Source organism: Mastomys coucha, unplaced genomic scaffold, assembly GCF_008632895.1.
Source record: "Mastomys coucha isolate ucsf_1 unplaced genomic scaffold, UCSF_Mcou_1 pScaffold3, whole genome shotgun sequence".
Taxonomy (NCBI): Eukaryota; Metazoa; Chordata; class Mammalia; order Rodentia; family Muridae; genus Mastomys; species Mastomys coucha.
Genome location: NW_022196909.1, coordinates 43,334,849 through 43,352,009, shown reverse-complemented (window position 1 = coordinate 43,352,009; position 17,161 = coordinate 43,334,849). Strand labels below are relative to the sequence as shown.

The 17,161-nt window shown below is 44.8% G+C and overlaps 1 protein-coding gene across 7 annotated transcripts in view; it reads right to left on the bottom strand.

Moving 5' to 3' along the window:
- Hsf2bp (heat shock transcription factor 2 binding protein) overlaps window positions 1-17,161 on the bottom strand; it is a 98,902-nt gene that overhangs the window by 75,891 nt on the left and 5,850 nt on the right. For all 7 annotated transcript variants that reach the window (XM_031346771.1, XM_031346768.1, XM_031346773.1 and 4 more), the window contains one exon: window positions 8,451-8,554. In XM_031346771.1, coding sequence (XP_031202631.1) covers window positions 8,451-8,554 — 104 coding nt within the window. The remainder of the gene's footprint in view (window positions 1-8,450; window positions 8,555-17,161) is intronic.

The following is a 17,161-nucleotide window of genomic DNA, read 5'->3' as shown; positions in this document are numbered from 1 at the left end:
TATACTCTGTTCTCATTTCTTCCCTCCATCATGCACACCCACAGTCAATGGCGGAGATAAAAAATACACCCGTGCCTGCTGCTTCTCAGCTCACTTCTGCACTCTTACACAGTTCAGGATCCAGACCATGAGATGGTAGCACCTACTTTCAGGGTGGGTCTTCCATCCCACACAGATCAAGGCAATCAAGACCATTCCCCACAGACATGAACTAATCCACAACTGCTACTCTCTTCCCCAGCAATTCTAGGCCGTGTCACATCACAGCAGCATACTGGTAAGGTGCCATGCTTTCTTAAGCTTACTGAAAGCATACTGGGAAAGGGGAACCCCTTGCCCCCTTGTCTCAGACTCCAACATGTTTATGTCAAGTGTCCTCCAAAATGCCCTGTCCTGGGTCAGCCCTCTCTCCCAAGCTCTGTAACAGGGGCAAAGAAGAACAGCACGTAGCTAAGGGATTAAAAACACTATCCTTGAGGACAGCTAGAAGGTGAGCCCTTTCCAACAGAGATTGTTATTGTTGCTCCACGGTCTAATATGCCTGCAGTGGGAGCTAGATGTCGAGCCCCCCAACCAGTAGTTCCAGCCATCTGCTTCTTCCCTGGTCCAGTTCTTCTGAGTGTCGAAGCCTCCACTGGATGATGTTCCTTTGTTTGCTCTCGATCAGGCCACACCAGTCATGTTTGATGATGTTATCCGTTACTTGCTATTTGTTCTTTCCCTTTTAGTTGCTACTTACCCAATAAACCCATTTATCTGAAACTGCAAGTACAGAACTTTAAAATATCACAACAAGATCCTGATCCATTAAAATAAGGTAAACTTTAACCTTCCAACTTCAACCAGGCATGGCAGTACACACATAGTCCTAGCACTCAGGAGTCTAAGGACAGAACTGAGGAATACATAGCAAGATTCTGTCAAGGGGCAAGGAGGAAGCCACAGGCTGAGAAAAACTGTATCCAAAATATATCAGGCCTGCCACACACACCTTAGAGGTTCCAGATCTACTCATTCAGCCAACAGAGGCCTGAAGCTACCCCAGCAGGCTTTTTTGTAGGTGTTACCCGTTGAACTCAGCACCTCACACTCATACAGCAAGCACTTTGCCCAATAAGCCATCTCCCCAGCCTGAGTACAGTAACAATTTATGCAGCATTCACATTGAATTAGAAAGCACAAATAACCCGATTAAGGCATATATGTGTGGGCTGCATGCAAATGCTGAACTTATTCACAGAAGGGTCCTAAACACCCTAGGCCTATCCACAAGAGGTCCTGGAACTGATTCCCCTCAGATACTGAGGGACAACTGTATCTGAAAGAGGACAAATAATTCAAACAGGGAAGAAGTGTTAGGTTCTATGAATACTACAGTGGGAGAAAAGCATCATTAGTCTTCCTCAGCTGTGACCCCTAAGGCTACACTAATGACTGGCCTGGCAAGATAGAGCCACTAGTGTATGGCAGCACAAACGCAATGGAGGTAACCATCCTGCCCCTAAGTTCTTATCTTTATACCTAAAGATTAGTCCATCTCTCACCCCTCATCAGAGAAGCTTCTTTGTAAAGACAGCAACTGATTCAGAGACCTACAACCTGTCAATGTGCAGAAGACAGTAGAGTTCTCAGCTCTAACTAGGACATCTATACTACACACACACACACACACACACACACACACACACACACAACCACTCAGGAACCATTGTGGAAGAGAGAGCAGAACAATTTTAAGAGCCTGAATGAGTAGAGTCTGTATCAAAGCAGTATCTACTGGACATGACAGTGCAGCTGCACATATGAATTCATGAACACATGTAGCCTGGGCTACACACACAAGGCTTGCACAGAGTCAGCCAAAGTCCCAGCGTGGTGAAGAGGAACTCATGAGACCCCACCCTATCTGAAGAGCTATGAGCAACTGATGGCTGCTGGAGGAAAAAGACTCATTTTCTCCAGGGATATGGCCCCTGAGAGACTGCCCAAGTTCCTGGAGATGGTCTCACACCCGCGCACATCAGACTCAGTGGACAAGGAGAGGTGAGGGTACAGCATGAGAGCAAGAGCGCATGTGAAAGCTCAAGAGTGCACCTGAAGCTGGGAGTGAAAGTGGTGTCGGTGTGACAAGAAAGGAAGTGGAGGCAAAGGAATCAGATATGGATTGGATCCAAACATATCATATGCATGCATGAATATTGGATAGGATATTATTTAAACTTTTAAAACTATTATCAAATAAAGATCCCTTCTAAAATTTTTCTGTAGTCCATTTCAGATTTTAGCTGGATTATACTACCAGCTAATTTTCTTTTTCTTTTTTTTTTTAAAGATTTATTTATTTATTATATGTAAGTACACTGTAGCAGTCTTCAGACTGCTCATTATGGGTGGCTGTGAGCCACCATGTGGTTGCTGGGATTTGAACTCATGACCTTCTAAAGAGCAGTCGATGTTCTTCCCCGCTGAGCCATCTCACCAGCCCGCTAATTTTCTTTAAGAGGTTTCTTGAAGGGCCAGAGGGGTGGCTCATCAGTTATGAGTATATACTGCCCTTACAGATGGCCTGAGTTCCATTCTTGTATAACAACAATAACAAAGACAACAACAAACTATAACTCAATTTCCAAGAGTCTGAAACTCTTCTAGACTCCAGGGTCACCTACACATATATGGTACACATAAACTCACACAGGCACACACACACACACACACACACAAATTAAAAATAAACTTTTTAAAGTTTCTTGAGTCACTGAATTAATGTTTCCAACAGCTTCCTTTTTAGCATGCTAAAAGTAGCAACTCTTTCCTAATAAATTAAAAATATTAAAGTAAAATATTAACAGAAAACTGACAAGTCTCTACCCTGGCTGATTCACTAAAGGGGAAAGGTACATGCCATGAGATAAAAGTGCTTGGAGCCAAACATGCTGGTGAATGCTTTTCATTCCAGCACTTAGAAGCTGGCTGAGACAGAAAGGTCAAAGGTCAATGCCAGCCTAAGCTACATAGAGTTGAAGGCAGCTCAGGCTCCTTAATAAGACCCCATCTCAAAATAAAATAAGATAAAATAAAATAAATAAGATAGAGAAGGAGCTGGGCGGTGGTGGCGCACGCCTTTAATCCCAGCACTTGGGAGGCAGAGGCAGGTGGATTTCTGAGTTCGAGGCCAGCCTGGTCTACAAAGTGAGTTCCAGGACAGCCAGGGCTACTCAGAGAAACCCTGTCTCGAAAAACAAAAAAAAAAAAAAAAAAGATAGAGAAGGAAGCGTGGCTGCAGCTGCCTTTCAGTAAGCACCTGCACTGAGTGATGGAATGGCCAGGGTTCTGACAATACTGTTGTTGTCATAGTATGCTGACATGCTGACTTTATTGGAAATTGAGGGGATGTTTCCGCTTTGACTATTTTTCTATTTCCAGTTAAGTTGAACAGTGCACTGGTTGAACAGGGATAAGCAAGCTGGCTATAATAAAGCCAGTTGTCTCCTGCAGCTGTCTTTTCTGTAGCAGTGTCTGTGATCCCTGCCCAGGCCTGTACAGATCATGAGGCAGGACTGGAAGCTTATTTTAGAGTTGAGGAACCAGGAAAGAATCCAGCAACTATGAGACTGAATTAGATTACTGCTAGTAAGTACTCCAGTATGGGTAAAAACCATTATGAAAAGACAGAAATGACTGAATCCAGTGTGTAAGAAAAGTATGGAATCTAAAATACGAGTGTGCTGTGCAAGTGGCAATTCCTGTGCCCCTTGGGGGTGAGGACTCCCAGGGGCTTTGCTAAAGCTGTAATGACATTGTTTCCTCTCCTTCAATGCCACAACTTAGTTGGATCACTGGAAGAAGAGAGTTGGGACTGTATTCCTGGTCTTGGAGTGCAGAGGCTGGCCAGGGGAGGAGTCCTGGCAACAGCCAAAGGTCTCGGTGCTGTGTGGTACAGGCACAGCTGTTGCTGTGTTTGTTTTTGAAACAGGCAGATCTCAGAGTCACTATGTAACAGAGGATGATCTTGAATTTCTGACCTTCCTACCTCCAACTTCCAAGTGTGAGGTGTACACCACCATGACCATTCTATACAGTACTAGAGATCAGACCCCACTGTAGAGGGACAAGCGCGCTCACACTGTGTCTACGCATAAGCCTTTCAGCACTGAGCTAGTGTATTGTTAGTCTTTCACCACTATCAGAACAATGTAGGACAGAAAAATGTCTTTTCCATCCCAGCTTCAGGGCTCTAGTCCACAGTCAGTCCTTCCGTTCCACAGCTGTAGTCAGGGCAGGACAGGACAGCAGAGCAGGATGTACCCTCTGGCAACCTGACACCCAGACACACCTCCTAAAACCATACCTAATTCCCGAAGAGAGCAAAAAGGCCATAATTAATAACACATACGGAACTGTCCTGTGTATACCCCAAAGAACTTAGGTTCACTTCCCCAGCGTCCCAATAGCTCCGGCACTACTCAATAGGACAAATACAAAGTTTCCCGAGACTCAAGACCAGCTCCGCCTGTGAGCCCCTATAAGGCCCAAAAGAAAGCTTTGCATATCCCAAGTACAGAGCAGAATAAAAACCTCCAATCCACAAGGAGCAAGAAGAGCAAAGCAAGGCGGGAATCAGCACGGCAAATGTGAGCGCCTGCAGTTCCATGGCTGAGGTATGCAGTGGCATTATCTGGGAACCAAAAGGCTGGGGAAGCCCATCCCCTCCAGGACATCACTGTGCTACATGGCTCTTCCAGGCTGACCGGGTTCACGGTCTGGAGTTTTCCTTAGCAGACAGTTTACACTTGTACCATCTTCAGCATCCTGAGGTCTCTGTTCTACCTCACTCCACTGCTCTCCCAAGGGCTATGGCACACTCTTACTTCTGTCACACATCATCTAGCCTCCCACCATTCCTTGAAGTCTGAGTAGAAGCCTCTGTGAGCTGCCTTGCATACACAGCAGTGGATGGAGGACAGCAAGGTCTACCACCAGCTTGAGCTACAGTTGGCCCCAGAAGACAAATGGTCCCCCTGCCCCCCAAACCTCACGACCAGAAGACAAATTCGTTGACTGTTCTAGTCCAGAACCCATCTCAACACTCCTGAGCAGTCTTTACTTCTGTGTGTCTACAGTTGTTCTGGTCTTCTGCCTTCCTCCACCAGGATCACCCACAAGTTCCGCTCACAGTGTTCTAACCTGTGCTGGACTATGAGCATCTGGGTAACTAAGTGAGGTTGGAAGACTCCAAGTAGGGCGTGACTACATTACAGCTGAGTAGATCAGTTCTTGATAACACATACAAGGACCAAGTTTGAGGGCACGCTACGTAGACCAAGCTGGCCTCAAACTCACAGAAATCCTCCTCTGCCTCTGCCTCCTGGGTGCTGGGATTAACAACACCTGGTCATACCCAGATTGCACAGTGAGTCTGTTCTTTGCCATCACTGAGCTGCCCTCAAGGCACCTTTTCTATTGTCCTGGTACATACGGTGGTGCTAATTATCCATTTATTGGTCCCAATTTTAAATGTGATTTTTTTTTAAAAAAAAAAAACAGTTTTTAAAATTTTTCTACCCTGTTTTTCACTCTCAATGCTCATTGTAAATCAGGGTAAAAGTGGGCAGCAAAGCACCTGTGAGAGCCCAAATGCTAGCATACCTTAAATTCTCCTTTTCCAGGTAACTGGTAAGATTGTAGGAACCACAGAACCACAAAGTTCACTATGAAACTGTTTCTTCTAAATACAACAAGAAAGCTATACAACTGTAATGTCTACAGGATGGTTGCCTTAAAAAGACCTGAACAATTCCAACATCAGATGACATACTAATGTGAATGAATAAAGCCTAGTCCTCAATGAAGAACTTCAGGCAACCTACAACTACAGAGAGTGGGAGAATTAGTCTCCCCCAGGGAAGAGACCCCCTGACTAACTATCCATGCCAAGTGGTCAACTCTAGAATCAGACACAAGCAACAATAAACAGACTCAACAGGTTGCATTTATATATATTTATTCATTTATATACTTATATATGTGTGTGTGCTCACACGTGTACGTGTTTTCTAGAACAATGTAGAAAAGCAGGTCATGAATTTGAAAGGGAGCAGGGGCTGAAGACACGAGAAGCGTTAAGAAAGAAAAGAATGGAGAGAAATTACACAATATTTTACTTCTTTCAGATTCCTCAGTTACTTTTGGCCTCAGCCTCCCACACAGGCTCAGAGCACAGACACAGGTAAGGTAAGTAAGCTCTCTGTCATCATGGAAGTGAATGAGACAAGCCAATTCCCAGTAGAATCCTTGGTCCCCCTGCCCCACAAACCTCATGACCGTCTCTGCTCTGCACGTCTAGCTTCCTAGCTCTCACCTCTACCCACATTAAGCTCTACTCATAGTGTTTTAAGAGTTTTCTAGCTTATATGTCCAGTTTTACAAATTCCTCCTACCAACTAGCTAAAAAGGCTTGCAAACTGCATGGCCACGGTTAGTCACAGGAATGGCCCTGCTCTCAGATCTAACACTCTGTGTAAAACAGGGCATTTCTATTGCTATGACAAATACCAACAAGGAAAAAAATCAAAAGGAACAATTCCTTTTGACCCACAATTTCACAGAATTCATCATCATCTGGCTCACTGTTGTGGCTGTCCTGGAACTCACTATGTGGACCAAGCTGACCTCGAGCTCACAGAGGTCTGCCTGCTCCTGCCTTCCAAGTGCTGGGATTAAAGTAGATTCTGTTTTAAATGTCTACCAACTCCTTCTTGCCTACTGGTCAAAATCTAGGCCCTAAATGTTTAGTCTGGGACTGGAGAGATGGCTCAGCAGTTAAGAGCACTGACTGTTCTTCCAGAGGTCCTGAGTTCAATTCCCAGCAACCACATGGTGGCTCATAGCCATCTGTAAAGGGATCTGATGCACTCCTCTGGTGTGTCTAAAGACAGCAACAGTGTACTCACATATATAAAATAAATAAATAAACCTTAAAAAAATGTTTAGTCTGAAACTAACCAGACTACCCTACAATTTATGATCTTAATGGAATATAGTAAAACTAAAACTTCAGTTTTGTGTAGTTCACACAAAACCAAATCCAGGCTTAAGAATAAAGCATGTTCTGCTTGCTCAGTATTAAAATACAAGCCAACTCTACCAGTTTTCAAAACCTCTACTATAGTCACAAACATTCAGAACTCCTTAGCAAACAGGCAGTATGGCCCTGGACTGGATACTGTACAATAGTAATTAATACCTGCTGATTTACCTGTGATAGCAACACATGGGACACAAAGGCTATATGCCTGTTAGCACACAACAGATATCCAAAACATACTAGCTCTCATTGCTCTATACTACTATTGCTTTATTATTTTAAATTACAAAGATATGCAAGCCCCAAATTCTACAAGTGGAAGCACAGAACTAGTTTTATAATATTTGAATTAATATATGCCATCCTATTGTAAAAGTATTTTCAAAAAATATTACAGGGCTAGCGAGGTGGCTTGGCTTGGCAGTTAAAAGCACTTGCTGCTCTCACAGAGGGCCTGGGTTCAGTCCCAGCACCTACATGGCAGCTCACAGTGATCTATAACTCCAGTTCCAGGGGATCTGGCACCCTCTTCTGGCCCTTGGGGAAACCAGTCCCACACATGCTGGACAGACATGCAAGCAAAATACTTGTACATATAAAATAATTTTTATAGAGAAAAATATAGGTTCCCCAATAGTAAAATAAAATATATTAGTTATTTCCTAAGTATCAATAAGTCATAACCCAATTAATTAGAAATACTTCTAACTTAATCTATCACCAGTTGTAGGTTATTTGCTTCCAGATTCTCACCATGCTATAAGAATGTACAATAGAGCAGACTGGTTTTGTTTTGCTTGAGGCAGGGTCTTGCTATGTGGCCCTGGCTGCCCTGGAACTCACTATGTAGCCCAGACTGGTCTCAAACTGACAGAGATCCACCTGCCTCTGCCTCCTGAGTGCTGAGTAAAGGTGTGTACCAACATGCTCAGCTGAAGCAGCCTTTTAAATATAAAAGTTTAAAGGAGGCTGTGAGATGCTCACTGGGTAGAGATACTTGCCACCAACCCAGAACCCACATGGGGAAAAAAAAAGAACCAACTTCCAAAAGTTGTCCTCGGAACTCCAAACAAAGTGAAGCACACACAAGCCTGCATAATATACATAAACTTTCACACCAGACACTCTCATTCCCAAAGACTCGAAATGGACAAAGAAGTATACTAAAGGGAAGTGAATGGTCTACCTGTTAAATGGTTATAAACTCTATTAACAGTTCATCTACCTTCAAACCTACTCAAAATACACATCTTTGAGACTACAATCTCCTGAGGGTTAACAGAGAAAATGTGAGGTCAGTTGCTCCTCAGGAGCAGAAGGCAGCAAGGCGACAGCTCCTTGGCAGGTAGCCCTGCCAAGGACCTACCTTCTTCTCCCTCGAACTGTCTGCCTGTGCAGTTTCTAGCCGGGCTTTGAAGTGCTCACGGTCCAATCTCAGCTGCTCTAATTCTTGTTCTTTTCTCTCCAGGTCTAGAAGAGACAGAAAATACTTAAGGCATGTCAAACCACACACAACATTCTTATATACTTGTGTCTAAGCTCTCTTCTATTTCTCAAGCCACACCAGAAATCTTTTTTTGGGGGGGGCATATAAGGGGGAATGGATGCTGGAGAGTGAACCCCATCCCATGCACACTAAGCACAATGTGGTACTGAACTGCCTCCAGTCTTGAAAGAAATTTTCCTGTTATCTTACTTTGTGATTTTAAGATCTCATTTACTGCCAGACGGGTACTCAAGGCTTCAAGAAAATGAGTTATTTAAAGAACTGAAGGCAGAGCTGAGAAGCTTGACTATCTCAGGGCACAAACGTGTGTCTGTGCCATAAAAAGCAGAAGGCATCTCATGAGTGGCTGGTGCCAGCAGGAGCTGACTCACAGAGCAAGTCCCACCAACTGGCAGACTGACTCAATGGAACAACAGCAGTAGTAGTCAATGGAGGCGGGAAGCAACAGAGATCAAGACAAGAACCCACTACAGTGAGGGGGTAGTGACGACGTAACACTTCCTCTCCACCAGCATTTAGCTTATGAGTCAAATGGCCAACAAAAAACTCAAAAGACACCCACATCAATAAACCAATGAGAAGCATATTATCAACTTTAAATACTCATACTGCAGAAATACCACTGTTCAAAAGAATTGGGTATTTAATTCAATATTTTAAGAGTCTGATCTCAAGGCTAAGAAATCAAACTTTTTCTGCTAATATATATACAAGATTTGAGAATAAGTACTAAGAGAGGGTGGCTGACCGAAGCCTAATATGCTTAAGATCCCAGGGGACTTGGGCCTGGTGTGTGGAGTTTGTGATTCCATGGGTTTAGGTGGCCTCAGAACTTACATTTCTTTTCTGTAAGGTAATTCTTTCCTATTAACACTTTCATGGACATATCTACTACATTTGGCCCCTTCCCTGCCCCCATTATCCACTCTCATGCCCCTCCCACTCCTGACAAGAAGCCTCCTGTTACTCTCATGGCTTGTGGCTGCTGTTGGGTTTGGGTATTCTTATGACCTTCTGAGTTTAATTCCTGTCGTGTGAAGATGAAGCAGAGGTAACTTACCAGTGACTACCCCACTGAGGAGAACCACTCCCCTTCCTCCTACAGCCAGTAGCCAATAGCTCCTCAGGGGCGGGTAAAGAGAAGGTACATTTCTTTTTTTAAGAATTATATGTGGGGGCTGGAAAGATGGTTCAGTGGTTAAGAACACTGGCTGCTCTTGTAGAGTTTTGTTCCCAGAACCCACGCGGCAGCTTACAACTGCCTGCAACTCTGACTCCCACTTGTGGCCTCCTTAGTACCAAGCAAGGATATAGTGCACAAACATACATGCAAGCACTCACACACGCATAAAAGAAAAAAATCCTTTTTTTTTCCAACTGTATAAATGTTTTGCCTGTGTGTATCTGTACCATGTTCACACCTGGTGGCAATGGAAGCCAGGAGTGGGTGTGTGAGTGCTTGCATGTCAGATCCCCTGGGACTGGAGTTATAAACAGTAGTGGGTTACCAGTGCTGGGACCCAAATCCTAGTCCTCTGCAAGAGCAGCAAGTACTCTTAACCACTGAGCCATCTCTCCAGCTCAAAGAAATTAGATTTCTGACAGGTTCCTGGTGAGGCTTTATGGGAATCCTACTTCAAAACCAACTACTGCAAGTCAACAGCCCCCGCTCTCATCCCTAGCAGCTGGAAAGAACACAGTGGACAAGAGAGCTCGGCTACAGCAATGGGGTAGACACAGAGGGTAATGGAACCTGAGTAAGGGAGAGGATCTCTGGGAATGTATGGAAGAGCACACACCCCTCCACCTGAAAGAGAAAAGTCTACAGGCTGATGGTCAGCAGGCAAGGCAAAGCTAGGGGCAGGCTTTGTGCTCCAGAGATCTGAAAGGGCAAAGGGACACTCACACAAACACCCCAGAGACTGCCGAGAGCCACTTGGCATCCCACGCACCCTGGAGAAAGAACAAGGAAAGTGTCTGCATTTCCTTAAGACCCTGTCCAAGAAGGAAGTTAGAGCCAAAGGGCAGCACCAAGCTGGAGATTATGAAACTGGCTGGCAAGACCCGTTCACATTTCCTAGAAGCATGCGAGCCGTGCTGGGCTATTTATTCTCCCTACCTCAGAGCTTTCTTCCCTGACTTTTCAGGTATGTCAGACCATGTGACCTCTCTTTTGTCCCACTAATCCTGACCACCCACAAAACCAACGAGCAACGGACCTTTATGCCTTAAAAAAACACTGTTGAACACATGTAACTGTGTTGAATGTTACCTACACCCACACATATGTACATTATAAGCATATGTGAACTATGAAATACATACCACATAACCAGACAGAAATTAAATAGTAAAACTATGAGTAGTTTCGATATTTTCTCTTTGCAACTAACTCTTAAAGTCTGCTTCTATTATTAAACTTTGCTACTCAAACACAGCCAAAAGGAGGGGGGTAATTAAATCTCTACAAATCTTGTCATGTAAAAATATATAGAAACCAATTTTAACCACCCAACACTTTCCTTATAATAAATTCCTCTGTGTAGCTTTATATGAACATGCTGCAGGTTTTCATACCAAAGCCACAGGCTCAACAAGTCCCTTGTCACAATATGGAATCCCAGAAAATTCCAGGCCAAACTGCTTAAGAGACTTTGTCCATCCTGACACCAGTTCTATCAGCTGTGTCAGACCACCGCCTAGTGGCCCGATGGGACTATTGCTTGCAACCTACCACCACCAGGACATGAGATTATCATGTTATTTTATGCTGCACCCCAAGTGCTTAGGAAAGTGTATGGAATGTTGTAGACACTACCTAAATATTTTCACACAAGTATCATTTCTTTATACATTCTTTACCTTTCTGCTTGGTCAGAAAATTTCAGCTTTAGTTGAAACAGAAGATCTTAAGAATATATTGCTTCTAAGTCAGGTGGTAGTGATGCACACTTTTAATCCCAGCACTCAAGAGGCAAAGGCAGGCTGATCTCTGAGTTCAAGGCTGGCCTGGTCTACAGATCAAGTTCTAGGACAGCCAGGACTACACAAAGAAACCTTGTTTGGAGGTTGGGGGGCAGGGAGAATACACTGCCTTTGGCTGGAATGGTAGTGCATGTCATTTTTTTTTTTTTTTAGATTTATTTATTTAAAATATGTAAGTACACTGTAGTTTTTTTTCAGACACACCAGAAGGGGGCATCAGATCTCATTACGGATGGTTGTGAGCCACTATGTGGTTGCTGGGATTTGAACTCAGGACCTCTGGAAGAGCAGTCGGTGCTCTTACCCGCTGAGCCATTGCTCCAGCCCCAGTAGTGCATGTCTTTAATCCCAGCACTTAGGAGGCAGAAGGCAGATCTCTATGAGTTCCAGGCTAACCTGATCTATACAGCATCTCTAAAAGTCATAAAAATAATACATAAAAAAACCAAAAAAATATATTGCCTTTGCAAATGTTTTAAATCTACAAACAGAAACAATACAATCAATGACTGATATACAGAACGGCAACATCTTATACAAGCTCTGGATGGAAACAGGGTATCTGTCACTCAACCTAGTTGCTTCTACTGCTTTTGGCACTCAACACAGGAGAATCTCTAAGACATAACTGAATAGAGGGTGGCACACTAGACAGACTAGGAATAGAGGGAAACCATCTATACCATAGACTATTTGAACAGCAGTACTCTGGAACAATTATCTTTATATATTCTGGCTTTGTTTGGGGGGGTTAGATCACAGAGTCTCACTGTATTTTCCAGAATCCAGCTGCCCTAAGGCTGGGATTATAGGTGTGCACCACACATAGCCTGATAGCTTTGAGTTTGAAATTTTTTGGTGGTATTGGTATTGGTTTTTGTTTTGTTTTCTTTTGTTTTTCCAGACAAGGTTTCTCTGTGTAGCCCTGGCTATCCTGGAACTCACTCTGTAGACCAGGCTGGCCTCGAACTCAGAAATCCGCCTGCCTCTGCCTCCCAAGTGCTGGGATTAAAGGCGTGTGCCACCACTGCCCAGAGATATTTTTTGAATGCAGATCAAAAACGTTCAGATCACACTGGGGTCTGGTTTCTCTTCCCATTACCTGGCATGTCTATAACAGGTCATCAGTTGTTTTCCATTAATGTGAATACTTTTTAACCACAACAGCTGTCTGAAAACACAAATACTTTCAAATAACCATTAGCTTTTTCCTTCCCAGTACTCTGGAAACTTGGGAGAAATGCGTGCAATACTGACAAGCTCCATCTTTACTCTGAGCTGAGATTTGGGGGGTGTATTCCCTCCCTAGCACATGGAATGTATGTTTCAGGCTCTGCAGACTTCCAAAGCCAAGTCCAGGTGCTAGCAGGGCCAAACTCAGGGCAGAACCTTGACAGGTAGACCTGTTCCTCGCCTCTTTCTGCCCAACATTCCCCGGATTAAGAAGCGCATTGGCAGACCTTACCTTCACCTGCACGTGCCTGTTCTTCATTCTCTTCCCTTCCTGGCCTCCCCATATCTTCCCAGACCTCTCTGTGACCATGTTTAAAGCTGTCTGTCAGATTGGACTAGAGCCCAACAGGCCTCATTTCACCTCTGTGAAAACCTTTTTTCCACAGTCCCGTTCTGAGGACCTGGGGATTATCCTTGAAGGCATCTTTTCAAGAAATACTTGACAGATAGCTCTGCAACGTGCCAGGGTTTCACCAGACTGTCAGCCCTTCATGAGACATTCCTACTCACATAGTTTTCCAGGCACCTCAAGACACCTCAAGAATGATTCTGCATCATCCTACACCTTTCCCAGACATACACCACTGCAGTAGCTCAAGGGCTCCAGAACTAAAGGCCCAACTCTGGGCCACTATTCCAGAGGAGCCGTTAAGTATCTCAGGTGCATAGAATAATCCAGTGATCCACAGAAGATGACTACACACGCTCAGCTGTTGAACACTGCTTTAGTCTAGCTAATTAATTTCCACAGTGAGTAGACTATACACACTTCACAACCTGCATTTTCCAACACACTGAACAGAAATCCATTTGCCTATCATACCAAATGCTACCCCATTTCTCTTGAATAAACTACTTCTAGGATGCCTTTTAACTGTCCCCTAAGTCTACTCCTTCATAAAGCTGCTTTGGCTTCCCTCAGCCAACCCCCTTGGGATTCTGGTGGCTTTGTATGGCTGGTTGTCATCTGTGACACACCTCCCCTTACACTGTCTTTGTTTTTCTTTTCTTTTTCTCTTTTCCCCAAGATTACAACCATCTGGTGTACTTGTATATTCTTTCAAGCAGCCAGTAGAGGGCCCTCGTGGACTAAGACCCTCAAGCTCACAAGCCGTTCTAGCAGTACCTAAAAATCCCAGCCATCCTGTTCCGCTTGAAGTCACAAGACTCTTGGACGTAAGGACAGTCTGGATTTGGCATTTCACCCAGTCCTCCAAAGGGTTATCTCGCTGGGTAGACAGGCATGCCCTTCGTCACCATTCTATTTGAGTCTTCCTAAACTAAGTACCCAGTTGAGGAGGACAGCCCTCCTGATTGAAGGAGCCATTCTTCAGCCAAGGACATTGGCTGCGCCCCCTGCTAGAACTGCCAGACAAGTTCCTTAACCTCTGAAGGCTCTGCTCCTTGAAGCAGCCTCTGCTGAGGACTCAGCTAACCCTTTGCCGTCCTCACTGTAGTTATAGGAAATTATACAAGAGCTCAGTCACGGTCTCTGTCCTATTAGGTCTTAGATGAAAGCCCCACGGTGCTCTCACTCTCCCTGTCTCAGTCTCAACTGAGACCACAACACAATCAGCAGCAGTGCAGGACTCCTCTACCAGACCCTTCTCCATTGCTCAACACTGAAGAGTACTGATAATGTTTTCACAGGGGTATTTCATATTTACACACTTTCCAACTTGGTAAACCTCAAGTCAAGGCTCTCCCAAGTTCACCGTGTGATAGTGCCTGAGCCACACAGGAAAGCTGCTGGGCTGTGGATCTGCCAGAATGCTCTCTCCAGTGCACTAGGAGCTCAAGAAGTTTCCCTGCTGCAAAACACTTGCTCCAAGATTCCTGCAATACAGGTACCATACAAACCACTCACAATGAGTAAGTCATCTCAAGCTCGCCACCTCCTTGGAGACTTGGGGGAGAAGTAACAGAGTCCTAGGGATCGTACTCAGGGCCTGGTATGTAACCAGGCAAGTGTTCTAGTGTTCTCAGGTGAGTGCTTTATAGTTGCAGAAACACAATGAAATGCTGGTCAGCATGTAGGACACAGATGTCACAGATGTCCTGCCCCTTCGTATTCCTATCATGCCTGATCCTGACCTACAAGGCTGTGCCTTCCCTTCATTACCAGAACCTATCTTGTTTTCTCATGATCCCACCGATCCAGTCAGAACAAGTCGAGTGGAGCCTAGGCCTCGCCCTGAGGGATGGATATTCTCCACCTCGCCAAGCCTTCTAACTCACCTGATGCTCAGATTCAAGCCATCCCCCAAAACACACCACTTGATCGGTATTTTAGTATCAGTCCATTTAGAGGTTCCAAGTGCCTCCGAGCTCAGCCAAACCCCTCCCACCTTCCACGAACATCCCACCTTCACTGCTCGGCTTCTGCTATCTGACAGTCCTTCACAAGCAGGAAAACCATCCAATGAATCCAAAAGAGAATCCTTGCTCCATTTGTGATGGTCACATGTCTTTCCTTTTCCTTCTTAAGATAAATGGTGCTTTGTGGGGAACAGGGAGTAGCTCTTTCAGAGGACCTGGGTTCAACTCCTGGCACCTATATAGCAGCTCACAACTGTAACTCCAGTAACAGAGGACCCCGCACCCTCTTCTGACTTCCTCAGGCATGGCACACCATGTGGCACACACACATGCATTCAGGCTACACACTCAGACATATAAACCATAATGTCTTTTAAAAAGGAAAGTGTGCCTTTGCCTTAGTGTTGGTTCCTTCAAGATGCTTAGACTAGACACTGCTTGCCCACCCAGCTTCTCAAAGGCAGCACTCATGCTAGCTCAGGGTCAAGTTCAGCATGCTATCTGATACCTATCTCATCCACTCAGGTACTTGGGAGGCAGAAGCAGGTACATCTCTGTGAGTGAAAGGCCAGCCTGATCTACACAAGAGAATCCCAGGACAGCCAGGGCTACCAAGTGAGACCCTGTCACAAAAAAAGAAAGAGAATTCAAGAGTAAAATCTAGATAAAGGGTGTTGTAGAAGGCTATCTCTTCAACTTGCCTTGGCCAGAAACGCGAGGATAGTCAAGTAAGCCTAGGCTGGAAGTTTACAGTGGCCTCCCAGGAAGAAAAGGACACAAGGCATACCTAATGCCTAATACAGAGCTCATGGCTGGGTAGTCAGAGCTACTCTGCGCAAGGCTTACCCATCAGTACAGAAGCTTCACCGTCACAGTAAGGTCTAGTTAGGTCCTCGTGTAGCAGCAGTTTGCCAGGAGGCTTTATCCTACGGACAAGGAGCAGCTCTTGTAACGGCCTAACTCCAGAAGTAGAATGATAGAATCAGACAAAAATGACAAGCTGGGAACAGTAGACATTGCCTACAGGAGGCAAGTGCAAGGACCCCAGCAAAACAGCAAAGATGACAACAAGCTAATTAAGTCGGAATGCATCTCCAGAGCTCACTGGAGGTACAGCTCCAAGGTGTCAGGTCTAGGATTGTTCTCTGAGAAGACCAGCGCAGGCCAGTGAGAAGAAGCACGAGGGAATCAGTGCAAGCCAGGCAGAAGAAAGTAAAAATGATCTTGCTGACTAAGTGGAAATATGCCCTGCCATTTGTCAGGCGACAATAGCAGGCACAGAGAGAGCCAGCTGCCAAGTAAACAGAAAACCTTATGTCTCCCATTAACTGGAACATGTCACAATGCCCCTTTCTTGGAGTGACTGCTCACTTCTTACTCATCAAATTCATTCTGAAAGCTCCCTCACTTTCAGAAGGAAAAACCTGACCTGGCCTGAAGAGTTCCAGTGACATACAAATATAGTCTGACTTCCCACTAGCCTCAGAGGTACAGGCAAGGTATGTCTAAACAGTGTTCTACATTTATGTGAACTTCACTGTTTACAAGCAAACGAGACTTGGGTCCACTTCACACTCAGCCTCAAGTTGACTCTTTACACAAAGCTCCACCTTGCTATGAGCTGTGAAAACAGAGCTCAGAGACTTCGGGGGCTGAAGAAGAATATCTACAGTTTCAGGCCAGCCTGGGCTGCACAGGGCATTCAAGGTTATTCCAGGATCTATAATGAAGCCACCTCCAACATAAATCACTGCTTCATCCCCACACCACCCAAGTCCAAGCCTCCACCCAAGGCCCGTGAGGTGCCTCCCATTCCTCTGGTATATGGCCATGCATACCTCAATGAGGCATAAACCTCATCTAGCCAGATACAGATCTGGTCCCTGAGTAGTTTAGGATGGACATTTAGAGTCTGAATGATTAAGGAACAAGTGGGAAAAGATGCCAAGTAAGAGTCAGGGTAAGCAATCACAAAAGAACAAAAACAGTATGCACTCTCTGATAAGTGGTTATTAGCCCAGAAGTTTGGAATA